At 46.5% G+C, this 25,820-nt stretch overlaps 1 protein-coding gene across 1 annotated transcript in view; it reads right to left on the bottom strand.

The window, feature by feature from the left end:
* Positions 1-2,094: 2,094 nt before the first annotated feature.
* The window catches only part of LOC119393693 (cytochrome P450 4c3-like), a 43,563-nt gene continuing 19,837 nt past the window's right edge, over positions 2,095-25,820 (bottom strand). The window contains exons 4-5 of the mRNA XM_049411381.1: positions 9,100-9,279; positions 2,095-2,268 (exon numbers count right to left, since the gene is read on the bottom strand). Of these exons, the coding sequence (XP_049267338.1) occupies positions 2,102-2,268; positions 9,100-9,279 (347 nt within the window). The 3' untranslated portion in view covers positions 2,095-2,101. The remainder of the gene's footprint in view (positions 2,269-9,099; positions 9,280-25,820) is intronic.

The following is a 25,820-nucleotide window of genomic DNA, read 5'->3' as shown; positions in this document are numbered from 1 at the left end:
GTAGCATAGGCGTGCGCACAGGGGGGGGCAGGGGGGGCGCCCCCCCAATCATCTAAGAGGGGGGGGGCGCAAAATCTGCCCCGTACATTGACCCTTGCGATAGCAATTATATGGACACTCTCGGCGGATTTTTGCCGTCGCCGTTGCCGTAATTTTCCGTATAAAGTCCAAATTAATAACATCACCACGCGCATTCTAGGCCGCGGGTAAAGCTCGCGAGCGCTGGCGACGAACGCGGGCTGAAGCGGAGATTAAACTAGCCGGCCGTCTGTCTCCGCCGCACGGACAGCGCGTGAGGATAACATCTTCCCGCGTGCGGGCCTGCCGTCGATTGCTCATCAAACAGAGAGGAAACGCCCCGCCCGTCTTTCGTAAGGAGCATGAAGAGACGCCAGGGGAGCGGAAGGGGGGGGGCGCATCGTTCGAAGGGCGCAGTCGCTTGCGCGCGCGCTATCTCGAGGCATCAGGGGACGGCTAGTAAACTTCCTGTGCTCTCAACGCTTACTTCTCGGTTAGAGAACTCAGAGCAAGAAAACGCTTCGGTTCCTGGAGGGGCCATATTCGGTTAAACCAGCGTTTTGTTGAGTTCGCGAGATCGGATCCAAAAGAGTTAGCTGCTAGCCTTACTTCGTTTCACAATACAATTTTTTGGTATCGCATTCATTGCTTCGCTCTGAAGCGAAACTGAGTTTTTTTAACCGTTAGCTATTGACCCCCGAAAGCGAGGGGCGGACGTGTAACATGGCGTAGCCGCTTCACTGTCGGCCGTCAGCGACGGGCCCGCTACTGACAGCTGCGCATTTGCGGCTGCTCCGACCAGGAGATATGATTTTACTAATGAGATGACATTTTAAAAAAGCAAGCAAAAATTCGAATTGGAACCCTAGCACGTGAGCTCGAAGGGCAGGGCCTTTTAGGGGGTATTTACCGCAGAGTGATTACAAAACTCGGACGCGTGCTGGCGGAAGGAATTACGAAAAAGCTGTTCTGGATGAAGATCCATGGATAAAGTATATCTGAGGAAAAGTGTCAACGCGTTTCCACCGTTCGCGTGCTCTTCCATAAACGCGAAGCAAGGTAAATTCGATATTAGGCAGTTTTAGAATAGCGTACGCAAAGCTTTGCGTTGGTTCTTCGCGCAACTGCGCATGCGTCGTACGCTAACCGCTCGCGGGCTCCCGCTAAGTGACGGAAATAGCGGGCCGCAAACGCTAACGCTAACTTAGCGTACGCTATTCTAAAACTGCCTATTGTCCCATATATCTACTGCGAGCGATCCCAGATTTCATTCCGCGATGTCCGGAAACAAGTGACAGACATTTTAGCGGCACTCATGTAGTTATTACTGAACACTGCTTTCCTTACGTGCCATGCGAGGCTTGAAACGAGCTATCAGCAGCGTTTCTGGAACAGACGACGTCCGCCGATGAATCGCCGTCGCACTTTGCGGAGAGCGCGTTTTGCTGTCGAGCCGACTTGCAGAACAGAAGCTGCGTCGGCACCGTGGATGGCATCGTGGCTTACTCGGAACGCACGCGCGAGCGCTATTTATTCAGCGGAATAATTCTTGGTCCATGATTGCGACTTTATTGGCAGCCCCAAGATCGAGCTGCACATGTTCTGACGCGCCGGCGGTGCGATTGCCGGTGATAGACGCCCCCAAACCCGAGACTTTGGCGCAGTTTGGCGCAAATTTCGTCGATATTATCAGGATGGCGCAGTAAATACAATTTGGCGCACTTTGGCGCAGTTGGCGCAGGAGTGGAATCACTGCTCCGACCCCTCTGACCCCGACCCCCCTTTTTAAAATGTTTGAAAATTTTGACCACGGGTCGCTTTTGCTGTATAGCCTTATACTGCAATGTAGGCATTGTGCCCTTAGCAATGGCACATTCGCTACTTGAATAACTTCGTGTTTCCTTTTCTACTGCCCAGCTCTAGGCGCGATTTGTTAGCGTTGAAAGGAGCTGAATATGCAGCGTGCAGACAAAGGCTTAACCTAATGGGAAAGCTCCCGAGCCTACTAACTGCATCTAGTAGGTTGCCGTTTTTTATCACTTGACATAACTTGAATTTTGTAAAAATCGTGCGACTGTTTTATTCAAAATTGGTTGCGCTTGCGAAACGGCACAGGCAGTCCTCCTTTGGCTTTGAGAACAATATCAAAAGTCATCTGCAGCTCTTCTATTGGGCACGTAGATTTTACAGTAAACTTGGACAAGATCTTCGCGAGTACAATCTTGATCTCCATCATAACGAACTTCTGACCTGAAAGAGACGAAAGGAGCCGTTACGACATTTAAGGTTAAGCAGGAGTGAAATGGAATAACACTCTTGTACATCCAACTACGTTCAAAATCGCTATCCTGGATCATCACACATATCGTTACTTAACCCTGAAAGACCCCGGCATAACATGCGGGTGGACGAAAAGCAGGAAGAATCAGCTTGTCCTACTAAAAAAGTAAATCATGCAACTGTAAAAAAACGCAAGCATCAATTCAAATTATTGGGGGATATATAGCTGGTCACTAAAAACGAGAACAAAGAGAAGTAATGCGCATAAATGCGGAACGTGCATTGGCAGTATTTAACAACACTTAATGCAGTCTGAAAAAGAAAAGTAGGAACTTTCTGTATTGGCCCACACACAAAACCTAGGTGTAAGTGGTTTTGGACATTCAGCAGATTCAGGTAGCCTTTTTTCAACCTCTTCAGCTTCCAGCTTCTGTTTGTCTTGGGTTGTTGATACAGCTACACAGCGAGCGCAAGTCTACCCGGTATGGTGCATTGTTTTGTTTAATCACGGCCGCTACATAAAAAAAAAAAAAACAGGTGCGGCCTGCTGCGTGCCGCCGAAACGGCGTGCGGGTCCTAGTTCTCCTTGCGCCCGCTCTGGCGCCACCACAACGGTCCAGCTGTTCACGGAGAAGCGCTTCGACAGCCGCGTTTGTACGCCCGACACTTACTCCAATCAGGCCGTAGATAAGGCGTTTTATAGTTGCACATTACAGGTCGAATAGTGAAGTCGTTATTAGAACTGCCGATTACCCCACATATAGGAACAGTTTGCCCTGGAGTACCAATGTTTTGTAGAGTGGGCCTCAATACTCTCCATGAATGCTGCCCGTTTGACTCAACTGATATGAAGAGTGTCACTCAGTCACTGATCCCGTTAATGGACAGGCAGTCGCCGGGAAAGCTCCAAGGGCTGACTTATCGGCCCACCGAAACACACCACGAAAGCACACACAATTTAAATGTAGGTCCTTTTAGTGCGCCAACTAAGGCCGGTTGTGGTCCAAAGCAAGAGTTAGAGCCAAGAGTTGACAACACAAACAAAATATATTCCGAGTTAAGGCAGTACAATCACCACGCAAACATCCACACTCGGCAGGTATCAATTACAACTCACAACATTACTTAGATGGTGTTTAAAACAACGGGAACAAACTTACCGTGCTACAAATGCACTCTCATCCATCAAAAACTATCCAAGAACACTTAAATGCCTTGATTATTCACCAAACGTGTGCAGCCCACAATTCTTTGAACGTTTCTCGTATATTTCTCTTCCATGAAACACTCAAACAATATCCAGCTCCGGTCACCGTCATTCGGCGACACTCTTCTAAACAGTGCTCCCACGGTGTCATCACTCGATTATCCAAGATCAACTGATCGCACTACACGAATCACACGAACAACATAATTTCTTCGCCGACTTCACCCTACCGTCCTACCCTCCGTCGTCTCTCGTTTGGATCATTCCCGGTTTCGCGAACACTCCAAGTGACTGTTCGCCTCGTAGCACGTAGCGCAGCGACAGCTAGGGGAAAGGGCTTCGTCTCGCCGGTTCGTCTGCGGAATCGGTCGGTTCCACCTTGATTTCTTGAATTCTCCCGATCTGCGTGGCTGTTAGGCTGTCGCAACCGCGACGGCGTTCTCGGTGGAGAGGGTAGGGGTTCGCCCTGGGCGCCTTTTGATGCTTGTCTTTTTTTTTTTCGTTGCGCGCACCCGTTGGGGGTAGCAGTCAGCGCAGCGGCTTGATGCTGTAGTCAGGATGCGGCGGCGCGCGGCTGTTTTAGCGCTCGTTTGAGACAGAAAGAAGTGCTCTTTTACGAATATTACGCTTCCCGACACTGTAGATTGCACGGGAATACGTGGTACTTTACAGTAGCGTCTTTTCACACGTTCTAGTTGCACAGCGGCACACAACAGGTTCGCGTCATTCATCCGCTTAAAAAAACGTCTCCCACACACGCGCACACCAAAAAACCGTAGTCATGCGCAGGAAACATGAGGCAAGCTGCTCACACGCGCGGTCACACAAAAGAAAGACACGAGAAAGCACACGGACACGCATAAATACTGAGGCGACCACATAGTAACATGGACCAGCGTCTGCCTTGCGGACCGCGCTTGTGGCGCCCTCACCCAAAACAGCTGCCGCTCAGCCGACCCGCGCTCGCCCATTGACGGCGACGCGACGCAGCAGGCCGCACCTTTTTTTTTTTATGTAGCGGCCGTGGTTTAATCATATTCCTCTAAGGCGCCACAATATCGGCTCTGGCCGACATCACAAGTCTTACAATAAAGATCCGTTGCTCGTATAACTTCATACAATAACTAATCATAGCAGTTTGATCACTATTAAGATAAATAAATGTATTTCCGATTAAAAATGTAGGATACCTTCACTTCCAAGACGTGTACACTTAGGCGAAGTCGCGCTAACCTCGCCACATCATACTTCGTCACTAAAGACATCCCCGTTTTACGATACCGGAGAGTAAATGCTAGGCTGAAATTTCCCCACTCGCATTAGTCTCGCAAATTTAAGAATAGTACAGAAAGTCACCTAGGCCACCGAACTTTCTAGACAAAGCAGACACGCGCACGCCCTTGAACCTTACTTCGCGCGAACTGATCTTTTCATGTACTCTTATTTTTTTCTTCAGACCATCAATGAATGCAACGCGTTAACACCGGAAACATTTTCTGTAAATAATAATCCTGGCTTTGAAAACTATGTATCCTTCTGTTCATTCCAAAGGGACTTCTTTTTAGGCGAGTTGATGCTTAGATTGCCGAAGTATGCTCGACTGTGGCAGAAAATACATTTCGCGAAAAGGGCGATAGAAAAGAAAAGAAACTGGCGCTTCAGTTTCTTATTTTTCCTATCCCCCTTTCCACGAAATGTATTTTGCGCCTCAGTCGAGTATACGTAAGCATTCTGTTGATTACCACGCAATAAAAGCTACGACGATTGCTTCATATCACATAGTTATGCTCTGACGTGTCTTAGCTTTAACGATATTGATTCATAATACTGTGCTGTATTGCTTCAACATATTTCGATTGCTTTCATTTCTGTGTCCTTAAATAGTTTTTGCAGTAAATTAGTTTTGTAATACCGCCTAGGTTGCTCTTTCGACCAATTACAGCGATGGACGTCGTTCAACAGTACGTACGGCAGAATTTGTTAAAAATAATGCGCGGAACAGCTATTACCGAAGTTAATTAGTTTTGTCCCCATGGTTGGAACGTTCCAGAGGGGAGGGGCATGTTACATACCGAAGTTTGAAAGAACGACTGATGCGATAATAACAGTAACATACATGAACGAACGATAAGTATGTACAAACGTGTTCAGGTAGAATTAAATCGCAGAAAAATAAGTGTAAACACAACGTCAACAAGTGTAAAAATGCAAATTTGGGATTTAAAAGTAAAAACAACAAACCCTTAAAGGAAAACAAACGAAAATAACACTTAAAAATTCCCCCCAATCAATGTTAAAGGGCCCCTAAACAGCCTGTAAAAATACAAAAAAACGAGCGCGTTACTTTCTCCTGGCGTTTCTAGTCCTTTCGAAGCACTTCGTGACGTCAGAAGGGTGATTGACGTGACGTAATTAAGGTACAAACTCTCCATTGGTCCATATACGAGGGGTATCAGTTGTGAATTATGTCCTACCCTGCTTTGCCATGCAGTCGCGCACCCGTTCTTCCTTGTCTCGCATGACCATCGTGCGCGATTTCACTTAGCTTTGTCTGTTTCCGATTGCGCAAGCGGAGATAACAGCGTGTAGCCGACAAGCGCGAAATCCTGATGGGCTCCACGCTTAGTCCTGACATTGTACACGTGCTTTATGAAGAAATAAGTGGCGAGGAGGAGATTTCGCCTATAGGAAGGGTAGTGAAGGCGAGAAAGAAACCTCGTCTTTGAACGCGGAGTGATTTAGGGGCCCTTTAAATATGTTATTCAAAACACGGGCACACTTTTAAATGCGAAGCATTTCTTAGCGAACCTAAGGCACGTTAAAGGGACCGACAACTGCCCAGAATATGAAATGAGTTGACTCCACTGATGTAAAGATTGTCCGTTGCACTGACTCAAATCAACCCTGTTTTTATCGTGAGAGATGGATTTATATTTTTATTCCTAATTGAAAGTCGCGAAAAATGACCTGTGGCGCCTCTGGCGGCAAAAACATGAATGATCCGATGAAGACGGTCACGTGACCGTTGATTGCTGTACGCGGTCGACGATTTTTTTGTTAGTATTGAAATATTGTTTGTTTCTGGTATTACTCCATAATAATGTACATATAGGCCTGCGTTAGTAGTATGCATTAAAGTGGCGATGCCTTCGAGTGACGTAAGGATTCCATGCTCGTCAGCGCGTCTTGAGCAACTTTTCAGCGTGCTCATGCAACCGTGCACGCAGTTTCCAGGTCGCTAAGATTTTGGAGCGACATAGTTTTGCTACCTACACTTCGTCTCAGAAATGACGCGCGCTGCTACTCGGTGCGGCCGTGCATATGCACAGTTACGTTTTCGATTACTTGGCTTGGCTCGTGTATCGAGAGAGTAACGACGCCGGGACAAGCCATCCATGACACAGGCGCAGACAACCTTGGGCGCAGGCGCACACAACGCTGTACAAATACCGGGAAGGTGTATAAGGCCACACATCTCATTGTAACAGCTTGCTATTTTCAAAAATGGTTGGAAAGCTGAAAATGAAGGTGGTTAAGCATAGTTACAGTAACTCCTGCGAAAGGAGAACAACGACAGCTTTCACAAGGGCTAGCGGCATCGCTATCAATTCTCAGCGTTGCTGGAGCAAGCCTGCATGCGTGTTTGGAGCCTTTCAGATCGAAAAATACTGCTTATAAAATAACTACGTGCTTTTCGGATAAACCACTGCAGCTACAAACGCTACGAAGGGTGAGCTTCCTGTCGCGCCGTAAAAAACTGGGTCGAGAAAAATCAGTTGTCGGTCCCTTTAAGCGTTTCTACCTACGCCTCCTTGACTTGGTGTAGCTCAAAATTGGCACGGGAGGGTAAGAGGGTTTGACGAATCTGGCTGCCTGGTCATGACATGAATAACGTGAAAATCATTCGGCGTACGTCGTCAAACCCTTTCCTCCAGACATTTGTGGCACATACCCGTATACCAGGGGCCGGGGTATACGGGTATGCGCCACAGGTGATTGACAGTGTATATCTACCCAGGAACGGCGAGAACAGACATTGGTAATTCCAAATGCGACGGCGTTAAGAAAAACCAACATCCGCAGCGTTGACCCGACGAATGCAAAGAATAAAAATCAGAATCCCAGCACGAATCGAACCCAAGCATTCTGCGTGGCACTCATGTATTCTACCACAGACTCACTCTAGGCCTTGAAACTGCCTTAGAAAAAGATCCTGCGCATGCGTAATGTCGGCGCAACGTCAAATATGGCTGCAGTGCTGGTTATCTAATTTGACAACAAAGCAAGAAACATTACTAAATAATATTACTATATATGGTTTAACGTCGCAAAACCACGATGATTATGAGGGACGTCGTAGTGGAGGGCTCCGGAAATTTCGACCACGTGGGGTTTTTCAACGTGCACTTAAATCTATATACACGGGCCTCAAACATTTTCGCCTCCATCGAAAATGCAGCCGCCGCGGCCGGGATTCGATCCCATGACCTTCGGGTCAGCAGTTGAGTGCCATAACCACTAGACCCCCGTGGCGGAGCCCAGAAACTATACATATGTACTCCTATGATACAGGCGTTATGTCGGACTAACGTCAATTGTGGTTTCAGTGTTGGCTCCGCTTTCATAGCAGTCTAATAAACATTACATTTGTATCCCTACGATCCAGCATGCTATATTCAAGCGCTGCCCGACCTCGAAGGAATACGGAAACGAAAGTTATGATATTCACATCATCGGACCGTAAAGTGCGCTTCGGTTCCACAATACTGACGTCGGTGCTTTAACGCGAGTGCTGACGTTACGTCAGACTATAAGTTACCCTTTAAACGCCAGTGTAGTAGACGTTCTTGGTAAGCCCACAATGTGCACACAATTACTACACTGAAGAAAACACGTCGATACACATCGACACGCTTGGCTCAAAGCCAAAAAATGCAGCATAGAACATTGCTCGCTGACTGCTTCGCATGAAAGCGATTCCCACAACGCGTGGGATCTGCCAAACTTTTCCTCCTCCGGTTGGGCGCTCGGCGCGTGTTCAAACCACTCACCGAGTGTCGTCAATTCACCCTTACGCTATTGTCATTGACAATGACAAGTGACGTCAGTTGAGTTCTACTGTAAATTTTCTTCAGATTTGCTAGTTCATGGACTTCCCATCCTGTTGTTCGACGAAACTGGTTTGGTTTCATTTATGGTGTATGACGTCCCAAAGCGACTCTAGGCTGTGGAGAGACGCCGTATTGGAGAGCTCCCGATAATTTCGACCCCCTGGGGTTCTTTAAACTACACTGACATCGCACAGTGCATGGACCTCTATCTTTGCGCCTCCATCGAAATGCAAAGGCCGCGGCCGGGATCGATTTCTCGTCTTTCGTGTCAACATGCCCACCACCGTAAGCACTGTGGCACCGCGGTGGCCTACTACACAATTAGCTCCTACACACTGCACCAATGGCTGGAGCACCGCAACAAAAAATGCAGCAATTATGATTTGAACGGTAAATCGAAAGGGTGTTATCTCAAATAAACATATACACGAATACTTATGACTAAGGGCAGACTTTCGAAAAAAAAAAATACTTATGACTCACCTAGGCAATTCTTTGGCCCCGCAGAGAAGGGAATGTAGCTGAAGGGGTGGCGGCGACTGTTCTCTTCCGACGTGAACCTCTCTGGTATGTACTCGTCTGGCTTCTCAAATTCGTTCGGATTTCGGTGCAGGCTGTACAGGACGATAAAGCAGTCGACACCTTTCGGCAACGTGCACCCATCTGAAGCGAACAAAGTTATAATGCGCTCATTAACTCAGTACAGAATAATTTCACAACAACTCAAATCGGGAACACGTTAAATTGAATAGAGGACGGTTATTAACAGCGAAGCTGCTCAAGCTCGGCGTAAAACGTGTGGCCGTGCCCGAAAACTATCATCATCATGAACGGGTCTGTGCCAAAGAATCTGAGCAAATCACACTACTTACCGCTGCGGCCTGGCCTGTAATAACCCTGAGAACGAGTACAGAGAGAAAGAAAGAAAGAAAGAAAGAAAGAAAGAAAGAAAGAAAGAAAGAAAGAAAGAAAGAAAGAAAGAAAGAAAGAAAGAAAGAAAGAAAGAAAGAAAGAAAGAAAGAGAAAAATTCTTGCTGAAAAAAAGTTCTTCTCGAGGCGGGATTGCAACCCGCGTACCCTCGGTGCGAAGGAGAGCGTCCTAACCTCTCAGCTATACTCGGCGACAACTTATCTTGACAGTGGAGCGAAGGCTATGGAGGCGGGGCTTCCGCATATTCGTGTTGCTCCGCAAGTAGTGCGGCAGCTTGCGGCTGATTTCGGTTTTGCTCGCTCTCAGTTTATAAAAACATATACACGAAAAATGCGAACGGGGTGACATTTAGATTGTTTAGTGTACATTTTCGTGTCGTAATACGAGTATATTTTTCTTGGAGAGCTAAAGAGCACGTTTGCGGCCGCACACTGGCCAACTACGTCACGGACGCCATGTTTACTTTGGAAAACGGGCGTGCTGAAAAGGTGGTGCTGTCTAAGAAATGGAAAGAAAAGGAAAGGATTCTTGCAAAGTGAACAATAACTGTATTTTACCTACGACTTCCCGCAACTGTTTGAGTCTCATAATAAATAAAGCAGCATTTATTTCAGCAAGGCAAATCAGACAATTATCAGTAAACTAAAGTACTATTTTCTGGCGCGGTAGCAGGCATGCGCTTTGGTTCTGTAGCTTCCACAGTGCTGTCAAGAAAAGTTGTCGCCGAGTATAGTCAGGCTATGTTTTTTTTCTTTATTCACTCGGCTATCTAGGCACGCTAGCAGAGCATAGCATGGCCTTATATAGTATAGTGCAGCAAGAGGGTGGGAAAGGGAAGTGAGTGTGAGGAGGAGAGATGTGATGGCGAGGAGGAGGGAAAGAAGGAGGGTTGAGAGGAAAGCGTAGCACAGAAAGAACGAGAGAGAAATAGAGAGAAAGAAATGCAGAAAGACAAAGAAAGAGAAAAGGTCAACGAAAGAGAGAGAAAGAAATAGAGAGAGAGAAAAATATAGAAAGAAAGAGGAAGCAAACATCGCGTCGTCTAGCGACCAGATACCGCACCACCTGGCCAAGCCACACCCACCGAGGGAAACATCGCACGCAACCTCCATAGTGCATATCCTCCGCTCTATAGTGCATAGGCTGGCTGCGCCCTATCGTGTCCAGGGAGCCGTGGGGCGTCCTAAGAAAGTGCGTACTCCCGAGGAGGAAGCCGCGCATCTCTAAGCGAGACGTGTCGGTCGACGTGGAGCACGAGCGGCGACGCACCCGTAGTTCGCTGTGCAAAGCTTTGCGCGACTTAGTGCAAACTGCCCGCATTTTTTTTTTCACGTATCGTGTTCAGCGCAACATTCGACATTATGACTCCATTTTTGACAGAAAATTAAGGAAAAAACATTTTGCTATCATACTATGATAATTTGAATAGAAGAACGTTTATGAAGTTTAAATGTTAAAAAGGTAGCCCCCGTTCTTCTTCCTCTTCAAAAACAATATATATATATATATATATATATATTGTTTTGTTCAGTGTACATTATATATATATATATATATATATATATATATATATATATATATATATATATATATATATATATATTGTGATGACAGACTCCGATGTTCGGGCGCGCGGGCAGTGAGATCGAGGCAGAGGAAGAAGAGGTTCAGAGAATAGAACAGCCGGCCTAGTAACAGGCGTTGTCTCTGTTTCTCTCGTTACAATGGCGCAGTCGTCGAAAGGCTTCGGCGAACCCCAGCTGTTAGCTTGAGGCAACGCGTCTTCCAGAGGAACGCCGTCACGCTTCCTCGCTGATGGAACCCACAAGTAGACCACCACGGCAAGCATCCATCCCACCACCAGCGGACGGCGTCCAGGCCTCCATTATGGTTCCGGGGAACTACTTGTCCGGTGACGTGCTACTTCGCGGCAACAATGCGCACGGGCTCCTGTCGCCCAGGGACGGCGTACATGCCTCCCCGTCACCACCTGCCAATCTGTCGGCGCTTCAGGCACCGTCCGTGGACGGCGTCCAGGCCTCCTCGGCGGCTCAACCCTCCTTCATCGACGCCGCAGTACCAGTTCACGACACGACATCGCTCGTGTACCGGTTACCTCGGAACGCGGTTGACGCTTCCAACGGCAAGGATCCCGGGAGTGCCGTCCACGCTTCCCGCAGCGACAACGGCTTACTGAGTATTCCATCGACACCCGAGCCGCTTAGGGATGCTGTCCAAGCTCCCTCGGACAAGGGTCCCTCCTCTGTGGGTACGCTGATCGTGCCATACTCCTCGGACGTCACCACAGGCACCACGCGCGGATCGCCCGAGAGCGCCGCCGAGCTTTCCGCCACCATCGCGCGACTCCGAGTCACGGTGAACGCCTTGGCAGCGTCAGTCTCCGTGCTGTGTCCTGCCGCCTTGCCAGCACTGCACTCGCTCAATGCCGCGTTGGCCGCCGCCGCCTCGCAAGACCATGAAGAGAGCTCACCCGAGAGCCGCAGAGAGCTGCGGTGTGCCCTCACGGAGCTCTCATACCAACTCGACTGGTTGGCGTTGTCATGCCCCGGAGTTTCGCCTACCGTAGCACCATCGCCGGCTGCCTGCGAACTACCGGAGTTCCACGGTTTCCAGAACGACGCCGTCGACTGGGTGGCGACCGTAAACGCAATCGGAGCTCGCGAGTGCTGGACGGACCAGCAGAAGTGGTGCGTGGCCATTGACCGCCTTCGGAATGGTGCCGCGGCGTGGCACAGGTACGAAGGCGTGCGGCAGCAATCCTGGGCCGAGTGGAGCACCAGGCTCATAGCTGCCTTTGGACCAATTGACTACCACCTCGCTGCCACCACCCAGTCCAACCTCACCGCTACCGAGGATGGAGCTCTGAAGGGGCACCACCTCGAGGCTGCTACTGCGCAGTGCAGCTTACCGCCACGACAAGTCGAGACAACATTCTCTCCACAGCAGTTGGTAACGCGTCCCCCAAGCTCATCTTCCCTTCGGGACTTGGATGTGCCGGCTCCTCTGGTGCTTCACACGCTACCAATTCTGGAGGCGGACAAGTGCATGGACATCAGCAACGTCTTCTCAGGCTCGTCAGAGCCACATCCCCGACTTCAAGCAGAAAAATTGGCCGGGTGCGCAGATGGCCACCTTGTGCTAAGTGAGCCAGAAAATGTAGCAGGGGAACTCAGAAGCACAGCGCCAGAAGAGCCACCTATACCACCTCCAGAGCCGTTGGGCATCAATGAAAAGAAAGAGAGTGAGCGCCCCGTTGCTAACGTGCAGAATTTGGCTGAACATTCTTCAGTCCTCCCAAAGCCACAGAATGTTCGAAATGATTGTCTGGACGGTATTTCCGATGCTGACAATCATGCGGATGTAACAGAAAGGAAGCCACCCCAAGTGCCTTCCACGGGGCCTCCTCGGATGCTGTTCCGGCATCCTCTTCTGGGCATGCGGCGTCCACCGTTACCTCTGCAACAAAGCCAAACCCGGCAGCCAGAAGCATGTTTTACCGGTCAGATGACGTCGCAGCGTGGCCGAGATCGACCGCTGCGATGCAGCCAGGGTCGCCCACCAGACCCACTTACGGCAGGTCCACGAGCCAAGTCACAGCGTGGCCGGGACCGTCCACTGCGATGCAGCCAAAGCCGCCCACCAGAGACACTGCCGGCAGCTCCGCGCGCTTGCACTCATGGCCGAGTGTGATGACAGACTCCGATGTTCGGGCGCGCGGGCAGTGAGATCGAGGCAGAGGAAGAAGAGGTTCAGAGAATAGAACAGCCGGCCTAGTAACAGGCGTTGTCTCTGTTTCTCTCGTTACAATATATATACTTTTGTTAATGCCACCAAGCATGCGTCTGCCACCGTGATTAAGATTTTGTTTGCAACATTTGATTTTTACGCAACTGCACTCTTGCTTGGGAATGGTTCGAGGGGATTGTCCCTTTGTAACACGCAGCCTAATGAAGTCTATAAACAATGAATCTACGGCAAGCGGTTATTTTGCAGACATAAATCTAGCTCGAGGTTCATATGACTCATTTATTTTGGAATGTATCAAGAGTGCTGGAAACTATTGTGCGGCAGTCTTCATCACAAGGTATAAGTTATCCTGCGATTAAAAGGTGGCAACCAAGGACGTAGCCAGGTTGTCAGGTGGCAACCAGGGGGCATAGCTTAAATTGAAAAGGTCTGGCGGGAGGGGGGGGTTCAACGCCCCCCCCCCGACCTTTTCACATGCAAAATATACACATGCAAAATTATATACACATACAAAGTATATACACATGTAAGATTTTTCAATTTTGCATGTCTATCTATACACAAACCCATACAAATGCACGCACGGACATACATAATGTATGGTTGAACCCCCCCGGCGAAAAAAATATATGGTTGCGCCACTGGTGGCAACACCAGGTGATTTTATAGTTCATTGGCAAAGGAGCACTTCTCGCAAACGTCCTTTGACAGTCATTATGCGAAAAAACCGCAGCTCCAAAAAGTACGTCACGTAGTTTCTGTCATTGAGCGTAATAGTGAATGAGCCAGTGTGATTTATCGAAATCTGATGTTTCACGAGCCAAAACCACGGCATGATTATGAGACACGCTACAGTGGGAAGAGGGGGGGGGGGGAGGGGGGGAACTCGGATTAATATTGACCACCGGGGATTCTAAAACACGCACCTAAATCCATAAGAAGACGGGTGTTAATTATGTACATCGAAATGCGGCCACCGTGGGCGGGAGTCGAACCCGCGTAGTCGAGCATAGCAACGTGACATCTTAGGCGCCATGTATCCACGGCGAGCCAAACTCTTATTCAAGTCCCATATAACGCCCGGCACATAAACGGCCCATTTTTATTCCACCACAAGGTACTCCATATAAGCGGCCCTTCACCCGCCATTAAGCGTGTCAAATTCTGCGGTGACGGCTGGGCCCGCTATATGCGGCCGCGAGCGGACGCAACGCTTATATGGGCCCCGGTGTTTATTGACGCGAAAAGGTCTCGAGCGGACGCAACGCTTATACAGGGCCCGTTGTCTTATGCGGGAGATTGAGATTGGCGCCGCGGCGAGAAGCGAGAGAGAAACTTATATATCAACAGTGCCGAGCGAGCGTACTCAAGGCTCGAAGTCCACGTTGACGTCGTGTAGTGTTTCCTGTGTTGGCGCCGAATGCGGCCGGTGAACTCGAGATACAGCTGATACAGCCAGCGCCTCCCTGACCTTGGCCGATCGTCTACAAACTCAACGTGCGAAGGAAGGTTTCACCTTTGATCGCGTTCTCTCCTTGCTCACGCTGCTGAGTTCTTCCCCCTACAGTTCTCTCTCCCATGCGCGTCGAGCGGTGTCTGTCTCTTTTGCGCCCGCTCCTTGCGTGGTCTCTCTGTTTTCGTTGAGAATTCGGTCCCGCGATCGTCTTGGCGTGCTTCAACGTTTCGGCAGTGCCGATCAGGCCCTGCTGCGTGGGATGTACACCTCGGCCGACGTCAAAGGCATCCAGAGAGGAGCGTGCAGTTATGATGGCACGTGTGAGTGCGATGTGAGTGTGATTGCATCAGATTGCTCGCGTACAGCCGCCAGCCAGGGGAACCAGGCGTGCCACATCAAGTTGCCTGGTGCTCCTACTGCGGGCACTGCCCCGTGAACCACGCACGACTGGGTGAGTTTATGTCGATGCCCCCAATCTTCTGTTGTGCGGTTAGAAACAATTAGCACCGCTCCTAACGAGTCTCGATAGATCTGTGAAAGGCGCATCGGAAGAGCCTCTTGCTCGGACCTTTTCTTCGAAACGCATGAAGGTCGCAAATTGTCAGAAAGCGAAACACTGTTGCTCACTATTATGTGGTTCGCGAATGAAGAACGATATCAAGCAGTATCTGCAATTGTGCACCTGAAGCGGATCTGTCTCTCATATATTGCTCAAAAACGGAATCAGTATTGTACTTGCATGACTATCGTAAAGTGTTCATAAACAATGTAACTATTTATCTGCGTTTAGGTACTGCAACAGATATAACTTAGATATTTGTTTCTGGTGGAGAGTTGATAAATTACAATTAAGTCTATAGCTAGCTCATTCCATTGAAGAATTTTCTTTCGCACGACAATTTTGTCACAATTATGCAGCAATTTTCGGCGCAGCATATGAAATTAAAAAAAAAAGCTGTTCTATGTCTGACCAGACGACAAATACATGTTTGTCAAGACCACATTGAAAGGAGATATTCAGGGTAATTTTATGCCCAATTATGCTGTATGCAAACACAAAATACTTTTGAATATAAGAATGTTTTTCTGCAAAAGAGCTTTAATTTCAGTGAAAGAAAGACAATATTCAATAAGCAGGTGGTGGCACCACTCTCAGACGTGTGCATTGACAGCCGAAAGGACCTGGAAAATTGTGATATTAGTCTATATACAACAGCACCATTCGCTGCATGCATCTCTGTACACAAAGTGGGCCTTTTGAGTCTACTAAAGTACTGTGACATTGACTTTGAATGTAATTTGTATCATTCACTCAACGAAAGATTATATGTCAAATTTCAGTATTAGAACATCCATGTAGATTGAAGATTGTTTCCTTGGTGCTGCAAAGAATATTGATACTAGCCTATGCGTAGCCACCTTACATGCGTAGCCACCTTACATGATGAGTGGGAACTGCAATGTATCCTAGTGTGGACATGGCCTTTAGTTTTTCAATGTGGACTCTGTCGCTACGTCCACCTTGTTTGTAGCAGAGTTCCTTTTCTGCAGTTGAATAGGGCCCAGTCAATTCCTTTGTTTAAAATAGTTTAAGATAGTTCAAGTACATCTGTATGCACAAAGGCGTACACACATAAGCAATCATCTAAGTCAATGTAGGCTATCCATTCGGGCATTTTTGATTGTCCTTTGGTACTTCCATTTCCCAACAGAAACAGAAACCAGGTATTTCCAGGTTTGCCCTGTGAGCGTGACACTACAGCACTCAAGTTTAGTGCAAAAGGACATGCCCAACACACATGCCATCTGTCACCACCTGTGATATGTCATCATTGACAGGTGGCTTCAGGCTTCCATTTCAGCCTACTATTGAAGCAAGCCAAGGCTCTGCTTTCCGTAACTTATGGTCTCAGTACACTCATTTGGCTGCTGTTTTTACCCATTTTCATGGAACAGATATATGATATGAACATTGCGTGCGAAACACAAAGAAACGCTTCCTTATACACTTGTGAGATCTGACATTGTACTTGTGGCTGCTTTGAATGTATTAGCAAAATTTCAAGCAGTGGCACCTATAGCTGTGTATCGGGGTGGCTGAAACTGATTTATTTACTGTGGCATAAACCACGCCCATAACAATCTCAATTTATGCACGGTCTTGCATCTAAAGCTTGCAATATTTTAGTGCTGGCATTCATCCATCTACTACCTCTGAATTGTTAGCTTTTTGTATGAAGATGTGCTGTGCAGAACATAAAACATATATTAGTTTTTATTACTTTTTTCCAGTATCTTGCAGATGTCCATGGGTTGCCAGGGCCCATGATTGTTTGGAGCTCAGCAACAAAGCTTATTTCTTGTGCTGAGGACGAGCGTGCTACCCTGAAAGATGACTGCGCACTTGAAAAGACACTTTTCTTGTGTTTGACCATACATTACATAAAGGATGGTACCTACCCGTCTGCTTTCGCCCAAACATTGGGACTAATTCAAAGTTTGCTGCACAAGGAAGAGAGTTTTCCACGTTGCTGGGCAAGCAGTAAACTGCTGAAGATTCTCGACAAGCTCAAGGACAACGCCTAACTTATGTTCTTTTTTGTGCAGTTTTATTTCGTTTGTGTGTTTTTTGTTACTTTGTTAGGCTGGGTAGATAAGGCTGCAGGCTAGCTGAATTTTCACAAACTTTACAGACATTCAAGTTTGTTTTATGTTCATGCACTTTTCAATGCTCTTTCTTTTGAGGATACCTGAGTAGCAGGTACACTAGCATTGAAATCTGTGGCAGACATCATGTGCAATAATAACTGTATGTGCGTGTGTATGTGTGTGTGTTCATATATACATATTCATTATTCATTTTGTAGGTTTCCTCGGAGTATAACATACACAGTCATCGTATTATTTCTGATGCATGTACTATGAAAAGTCCTATTTATTAGGGCATTATATTAGCATATCACTTGTCGTTCATGCACAGCTGATACCCATGTTTTGAAATTTTATTAGCCACTACCTACAGAAAAGCTGCGTCCTCAAACTTCAGGCCTACTAATATAGAGGGTATCTAGTTTAGTAATACATTTGTGATAAATCATAGTACATACGTGCACTACACAGCTCATGATATAGAACAGAATTTTTTTCACTGTGTATTCTACTCATATATTGCAAATTAAGTGCCATAAACAGGCAGGAAGCACACCTCAAGCCCTTCGTCTGTTTCCAAGGCTACATATATGGCGTCGATCAAGGCCCATTTACTTGCAATACTTCTTTGTTACTCTAATCAATTCTGTGTTATCTTATTGTGTCTAAATAAAGTAATTATAATTGAAGGCATTTAGGTAGCTTCTGGCATTTATGTGGTGCAATTTTCCATGTATGTATGGATCTGCACTCTGCAAGAAAGTAGAGTTTTTTCTACGTATAGGCGTGCTGAAACTCAAGTTAGGTCATTATCAATTAATTCTCGTCAGATGAGAAGGCCTGCAGGGGTGTAGCCAAGGAGGGGGTTGGGGGGACACAACCCCCCCCCCCCCCGAAATTTTTCAATTTTGCTTGCGTATATAGGCACGCACACATACAAACGCATGCACGAACATACATAAAGCATAATTGAACCCCCCCCCCCCCCCCCGAAAAAAATTTCTGGCTACGCCCCTGAAGGCCTGAAACCCCTGAAGCGTAGAAAAACAACAATCGTTCTGTTCAATTATTTGATCACCTCTTTCGCAGTTTTATTTTTTTCCCTTGTTTCTGTAGAAGTGTAAGATTCACTTATTAGTTTACAAATGCTGTATTGGTGTATACATTGTTGCACAGTTTTGTTTGTAATTGAAAATAAAATATGTCAAACTACCAAAGTGTGCACTGTGTGTTCAGGCTTACTGACTGTGCAAATAGAGGTAAGTCATGCTGTTTGGAAAAAAAACTAGTTAGGTTATGCAAAATATTTATAGCTGTTGCTGTCTAGAGAAGGACACAGGTGACTTTTGAGATCACAGGGCCAGTGATAAGATGCATGATTAAAGCATTGCAGAATGCATCAATCCATGCATGCAGATGATGGTACCGAGAGTTGCATAGCAATTGTGGTCATTACTGATAGAGAAACTGCTTAGGAATTTCAGCTGAAGAGATTTGAATGCATAAACTATATGTCAGAATGATACATCCATTACACTGCTGCATTACTGAACTTGTAAGACTGTTCATAAAGAAAATTTTTATTGATGACCTGATGACCGATAGGCCACTGACTGCTTTTGGGACACAACTGCAAGGAAAGTGCACACGTTCAAGGCCAAATTGCTAAGGTAGCTTGCTAGAAAATAACAAGTGGACTACCCCCTTATTTGTTTTGAAAGGATACATTCATGAGATCCAGTTAGCTTAATCTGATCCAATAACAGCTTTCAAAACCATTTCAGGGAAACTACTGCCGAGATCCTTTAGGGGGCCATTATGTGCACAGGTGCTGAAGTGGAACACGTGGAGGTTCAGAATTGAGCAATAAGGAATACGGCATATATATTAGGGTGATTTCATTTTTACATTAAATATTTTGTTCACACAATGCCCTATTACTCCAACAACAGAGCATATAGGTGAAAAACCCTTACGATGCATCCTATTGTATATGTATTGACGTGTGTGCTCTGCAGGTGGGAAAAACAATGGCGACATCAATGAACATCAATGCCTAGTGGGTCTTTGGGATTTTGCCGAAGACATCATGTTTGTCCTTCATAATGAACCGGCAGTGCAACCACACACGGACATAGGAAAGAAGGCACACAACAGAGTGCTGTGTTTCGCGTACCTTTCCTCTGTCCGTGTGTGGTTGTGCTGCTGGTTCATCATGAAGGACAACCAACTAGCCCAAGTTTCAGTCTTGTTAGACATGTTTGCGCCTGCCATTTTTTGTGTCAACAAGCTGTCGTACTCTTGTAGAATTTTTCACTGTCTTGTGTTTGCGTTGTACCGTGACAATATTCTCTATATTTTCTCTCATGGCTCTGCATCTCATTGTTCTGCTCAGTGTGCAGCTGTGCAGCAGCATAACATGTTCCTTCATTCACTTAATGCGCTAAATAATGGCATGGGTACTCGAAGAAATGGCACAAAATGTAACAACAATTAGCATTGTCAGATGAAACACCTAAATGCCACAGTTCTACAGTAATTGGTGAAGGGAAGGGCTTGGAGCACAGAATGGAAATGAGGGACCCATGCATACATAAATGCCAGGCTGGCACAGTGATGGATTTGGACACAATGCCTAACTTACTGCAAAGATATGTCTCAACACTGCAAGGGAAAGGTCATGTTCTGAAATGATGCCAGAAAAAGAACAAATACATTTCAGGTCTCAACATTTAGTGAAGGACAAATCTAGTACTAATGCGAATACCCTTCATGTGGCACAATGTCTGACAGATGGTGTGCCGCGGCAACTGCGATGGAAGTGGGCTCCATGTAAAGGGTAATATCGAAGAATAGATCACTGGGTAAGTTGGTAATTCATGACTACAAAGAACTGCGCGAAATAAACTGGCACAAGGAAGACGCTTGTCCGTGCGTCTCTCCTTGTGCCAGTTTATTTCGCGCAGTTCTTCGTAAAAAAGAATAATAGCTGCACATTTAGACGTGTATATCTGTATGCTTATGTGAGCGCAATATGAGCTGCTAATTCTGAAAAAAAGCTGCAACACTTGTGCTTGAACTACTACAGAATGTTTTTGCGTATAGCTAGTGTTGGTACTGGCAATAAATATTGAATTCTCAAGCACAGTTTGTATTAGCTGCTGTACTAGCCAAAGCTAAGGATGTTGCATGACAGCTGATATTTAAATAAAGGTGCACGTAAAGCTACATGGTATGAAACAGGGGCGTAGCCAAGGGGGTTGGGGGGTCAACCACCCCCCCCCCCACCTGAAAATTTTCAATTTTGCTTGCGTATATATACAGACAGACATGCAAACGCATGCACAAACATACATAAAGCATGGTTGACTCCCCCCACCCCGAAAAAAATTTCTGGCTACGCCCTTGGTATCGAACATGAGGGAGATGGACTGGGACACGTAAAGCTCAACATTTATGGGTGTGCTATTAGTGTGATAGCATGCTTTTTATTTGCAGCTGTTATTTGCAATTATGACACTTATTGAGTATAAGAATTGTTCCTCTATATCTACTATTTAGTATTATACGTTTACATGTCGTGTCCCATGATCCAAATCAAGCAGGATGCTACTGACAGCACATTTTTAAGACAAGGGAATATTTATTCCTAGAAGTCAAGATTACTGCCCGAGTTCAGCCACTTTCAGCATTTTGCTAGTTTATACATTAAAGCGTCGTTAAGCTGAAAGCATACTCGACTGGATGACGTGGAGTGAAGTAATACTGGACCTTGTCGCTCCGATCACATCTCGTAGCCAAGGAAAGAATCACTTTCACTCGTCGACAACGGGTGGAATACGAAAACAACCTTCAACCTGCCATGTTCCCCAACACAGGGCCTCCACCAGATCGCTCTTCGGCACTGATATGCGGTCAACTGAGGCATGTTGTAGAGCTTATCGTTCATGTTAACCTTCAAGGTGCAAAACAAGTGCATATTTAATTTGGGGTTGTTACTTAGATTTAACAGCGCCCATTAAATATTAGAATGTTTCAAGTTAATCTTTGCATTATTCAGTATAATTGCTCACATGATCCTTCTGAATCCTTCAGGCCACTTCTGACTTTTGAAGAAATAGCATGGATTTATCCTTGAAAGCTGGATCATATTGTGACTTCATTCGATTTCAAGCATTGCTAGCTTCTTTTCATGCGACGCTTGGCAGGAAACATATGTTCTAACGGGTGATGCAAGCGATTTCATGCGTGCTCTTTCCGCGCCAGTCATGCACTATACGTTTCATCGTTTGTGGAAGCCAAGGGGAGCATCACTTCCAACTGTCAACAACGAACGAACCACGAGAACGACCAACCTCGGACCCGCCGTCCCCCCCAGCACGGCAATTCCACGGCATCGCTCGTCGGCGCCGTCAGCCTCGAGCTCGGGAGACTGCATTCTTTTTCTGCGAAGGCTCGTTGTTCTTTCGACTCAACAACGACGTTTCTTTATCGTATATACTATACTCGGGAGAGAAATGAGCGCGCCCGTTCTGAAAGCTGGTCCGTCGCCCCGTACGCGCTGCACTACACCAAACCCATCTGTTGCGCGAATAAGCGATTATGTGTTTTAATCCGATTCCCTGAGATGAACCTCTACACAATACTGTCCGTATAAACGCACCGACATCAACGCGATGCTCGCGAAGGACGTGGGAGACTGTACTTCGCCGAGTGGAGATGAGATCAGCTGACTTCCACCGCCTGTGCTGCGTCAAACATCGCAGAAAACTTTTCTTTGGCGGCTGGTTGCACATCAGGGCACGTTCGGCTGCTGTATGATGCCGGCAAATGGAAATGCACTCGGAAACGCATCGTTCATTGTTCACCTCTGTCTCCGTGCGGGATGCGGAAGCCGTCGGACGAGGAACATAATTCCACACACAAACTGACTGTGACTGCCCGCGAGGGTTCGCTTAAGGTCGTGCACACGTATACACGCGCATTATACGCGAACGATGCCTGTCATATATGCAAAATGATAGCGTTGTAGCCGATCGTAAAATCGTCCAAGATAACGTGAAGTGCATATATAAAGCCGCGGAAGTCCACCAAGATCGTGTGGTGCGGTGGCGTAGTGGTTACAGTGTCTGCTTGTCACGCGTTTGGCCTCGGTTCAAAGTTCAAATCCCCGTGGTGGAGTGTGTGTATTGACTGTTGATACATGGTTTGCGACTCTCTGTGCAGTGTTCTTGTGATGTGTAAATGCATATTCATGAGTTGGAAGGCTGAAAAGAACAAAAGAAAAAAAAGGAGGAACACTGCACGATCCACTACAATGTAGAAGAATTTATTTTTTTTTTTTTAAATTTGCGAAAAGTACCACATATATTTCGACCGCATATTGAGCCGTATATAAGCCGCTCAGATTTGACCTGAAATACCGCTTAACCAAATCGACGGTATGCGTTACTTTAAGCGGCCACTTTTAAACAGCCTTCTGGCAACGAGGTGGCCTCGCATATGGAAGAGCCGCATAAGCTTAGGCCGCATAAGAAAGAGCCGCTTAGCCAGGGGCCGCATAGAAGAGCCGTATAAGTAGGCCGCTTAAAGAGCCATTTATAAGCGTCGAACATCTGACCTACTTTCCGCCTTATATGCGTTGTTTTAAGCGGTCATTTGCTAAGAGTGCAGTCAAGTCAAAAATTAAAGAATACAGAACATACTACATGCTGATACATAGATGCACTATCACTTCCTTTGCAAAGAGGCCCCGTACTCACAACAACACTTGCGCTTTATTTTTTCGTGGGAGAGAACATCAGGCTACCCTGATACTGGGCATGCCGTTAATGATAGCGGGGTGTGTCCAGATAAGATCGAACACGAGGTCCCCGTCACCATTAACGATTTTGATGGCATTTACTGTAGGCCTGGGAATTAGACCCAGAACCATGGTTTCGCAGTTAGCTTCAAGAAAAAGAAATACTTAGGTTCTTGTTTCAAGAAAAAAAATACAAATTTTGGCCAAAAAAAAATACACTTTTCCACCGATCTCGCGATTTCTAAATTTTGAGAGCACCTAGGGAAAAAGACGCCAGGCCTGCGCTGAAACCGCAGCACAGTCACAGCGAAAGCTGGAAGAGCGGCGTTTCTAGAGCCCGTTGTAAGCTCTCATGGGGCTACAATATAAGTACACTAGAAAGGTACCCACTACGCCATAAATCACAATTTTTGTGAAGTTGGGAAGCATCTTCTAAGCCATTATTTGCCATTCTGCGGAGAAGCGAGGCACCAGCTACAAGTCTGTAAGGCATTATGTGAACTTTGTTGACGCGACGATTAATGACGATGAAGAATTATGGCTCAGCTCTTTGTAATTGGTTGGAAGCTTTAAACGGCCCACCAGTTATGTAATTTGCATTGTGTGATGCCCTGTCGCTGTTTCCCTCTCCCGTCATGCTGTATGACATACGTTGACGTGGGAGAGAGAAGGGGGGGGGGGGTGAAGAACTTTACTGAGACCCCGAGGAAATAGATCATGCGCTTATGGGCTTCCTTGGCAACCAATCCAAGTGCACTTGCGAGGAACCCACTACGCTATAAATCATTGTAATTTTTGAGAAGTAGGGCAGCAGGCACTGTGCCATTTTTCGTCATTCTACGGAGAGCGTTGGTACCTGGTAGCCGCATGTAAGGCATTATGCGCACTTTATTGATGCTGTGCCGGATGACGATGAAGAATTATGGCAGAGCCCTTTGTAATGGGTTGGAAGCATTCAACAACCTACTCGTTGCGCAATTCGCATTGTGTGACGCCTGGTTACAGAATTCGCGTTGTGCGACGCTTGGTGCTTATTTTATTCTTCTACCACGCTATATTGCATATGCTAATGTGGTTCCTTCCCGACATGAAGCCTGTATAGGACCTTTTTGCAAAGTAGTTTCAAGCATCGGCATGGCTCAGAGGTTGAATACTGGACTCCCACGCAGAGGGCCCAGGTTCGAACCTCGTTCCATCGTGGAATTTTTTTCTTATTTCGTTTTTTTCTCTTATTTCGAGCGATACTGGTTACCGACACCGGCGGCGGCGGCGGCGGCGGCGGCGGACAACTACGGCGCCAAAAACGGCCGGTGAAATGATCTCATAACAGCTTTCGCTGTAATAAAGGAAAGAACTTGGAGGCACTTCTGTTCACAGCCGGCTGACACACGTGATGCACGAGATGGAGAACAACTGCAGTGAGGGTTGTTCGACCATCGGAAGCACGTATGACAGCTTCCTTTAGATGTCGATGGCTTGCTTTTGTGTCATATGTTGCTGATAGAGTAAACCTAATTATCTTTAGGCCATCAGAAGAGAGGAAGCAACACATGAGCGCACTACTGGATGCGCTCACTGCTAAATTGCCGGCAGAGTTTTCATTGTATAACATGGCTTTTGTTGGCACTTAATAGCCTTTAACTTCCACGGTGATGCATTCCTTCTCTCGTTCGTCCTCTGAGTGTAGTTTGGCGCGCAAGCCGAGCTCATCCGCATTCGAAGCGGCACTCGTGTAATGTGAACGTCCGCAGCATGGAGAGGCCGCTGCTGCGGCTTTGTCAAGCGGATGATCGTAAGACAAAGCTTCCTGGACTATGACTCTTGGCTGCGCAGTCGTTGTTGTAGAGCTGCTGCTTTGTGATTATGTCGAGTACAATTATTTTAAACTTATACCCGATTTTCAGCACCGAACGAACCGTGCGGCCACTAGGCTGACTTGGTCACATTTGAAGCAGTATAACTTGTTAGCAACCAAAATAATGCAATATTTTTATGCATAATTGTAGATGACGTCTATGACTTATCTCAGAAGTATTTTTTAAAATTAAAATAGGTCTTTTTGAGAAAACTATTTTCAAACTTCGGCGTTGTTTGGTAAATCCCTTACGTTTCAGCCATATTATCGAGTAAAACGGAGTGAGAAAAAACCACGGAATTTATTTTAAAAGAAAGCGCAAATATCAAAGTTAATATGTACCGACTTTTAGTAACCTCACTTTAACATGTTTCCAGCAATAATTGTCTAAAATACAGCTATTTTGTGCGATTTGCCATGTTTGTGATTTTTTCTTCAAGAGTGCTTCTACAAGCAAGGGAAACAGCAGACTCTTAAGATTGTATTTCACTTTTTCTTTGAGAGGAATAAATATTGTGACCAAGAAGTGCACCGTTCTTTCCCTAGGTGCGCTCGAATTTCAGAAATTGCGAAATTGGCGGTAAAGTGTTTTTTTCCGACCAAAATTTGTATTTTTTTTCCAGGAGAACCCTTTTTTTTTTCGCGAAACTGACTTCGAAACCATTGTTCTGGGTCTAATCGCTAGGCCTACAGTAAATTTTATCAAAATCGGGAATGGTGACCAGGACCTCGGTTTCGATCT

The sequence above is a fragment of the Rhipicephalus sanguineus genome, chromosome 1, assembly GCF_013339695.2.
Source record: "Rhipicephalus sanguineus isolate Rsan-2018 chromosome 1, BIME_Rsan_1.4, whole genome shotgun sequence".
Lineage (NCBI taxonomy): Eukaryota > Metazoa > Arthropoda > Arachnida > Ixodida > Ixodidae > Rhipicephalus > Rhipicephalus sanguineus.
Note: the sequence above shows the minus strand (reverse complement) of the source record. Positions and strands in the feature narration are given on the sequence as shown.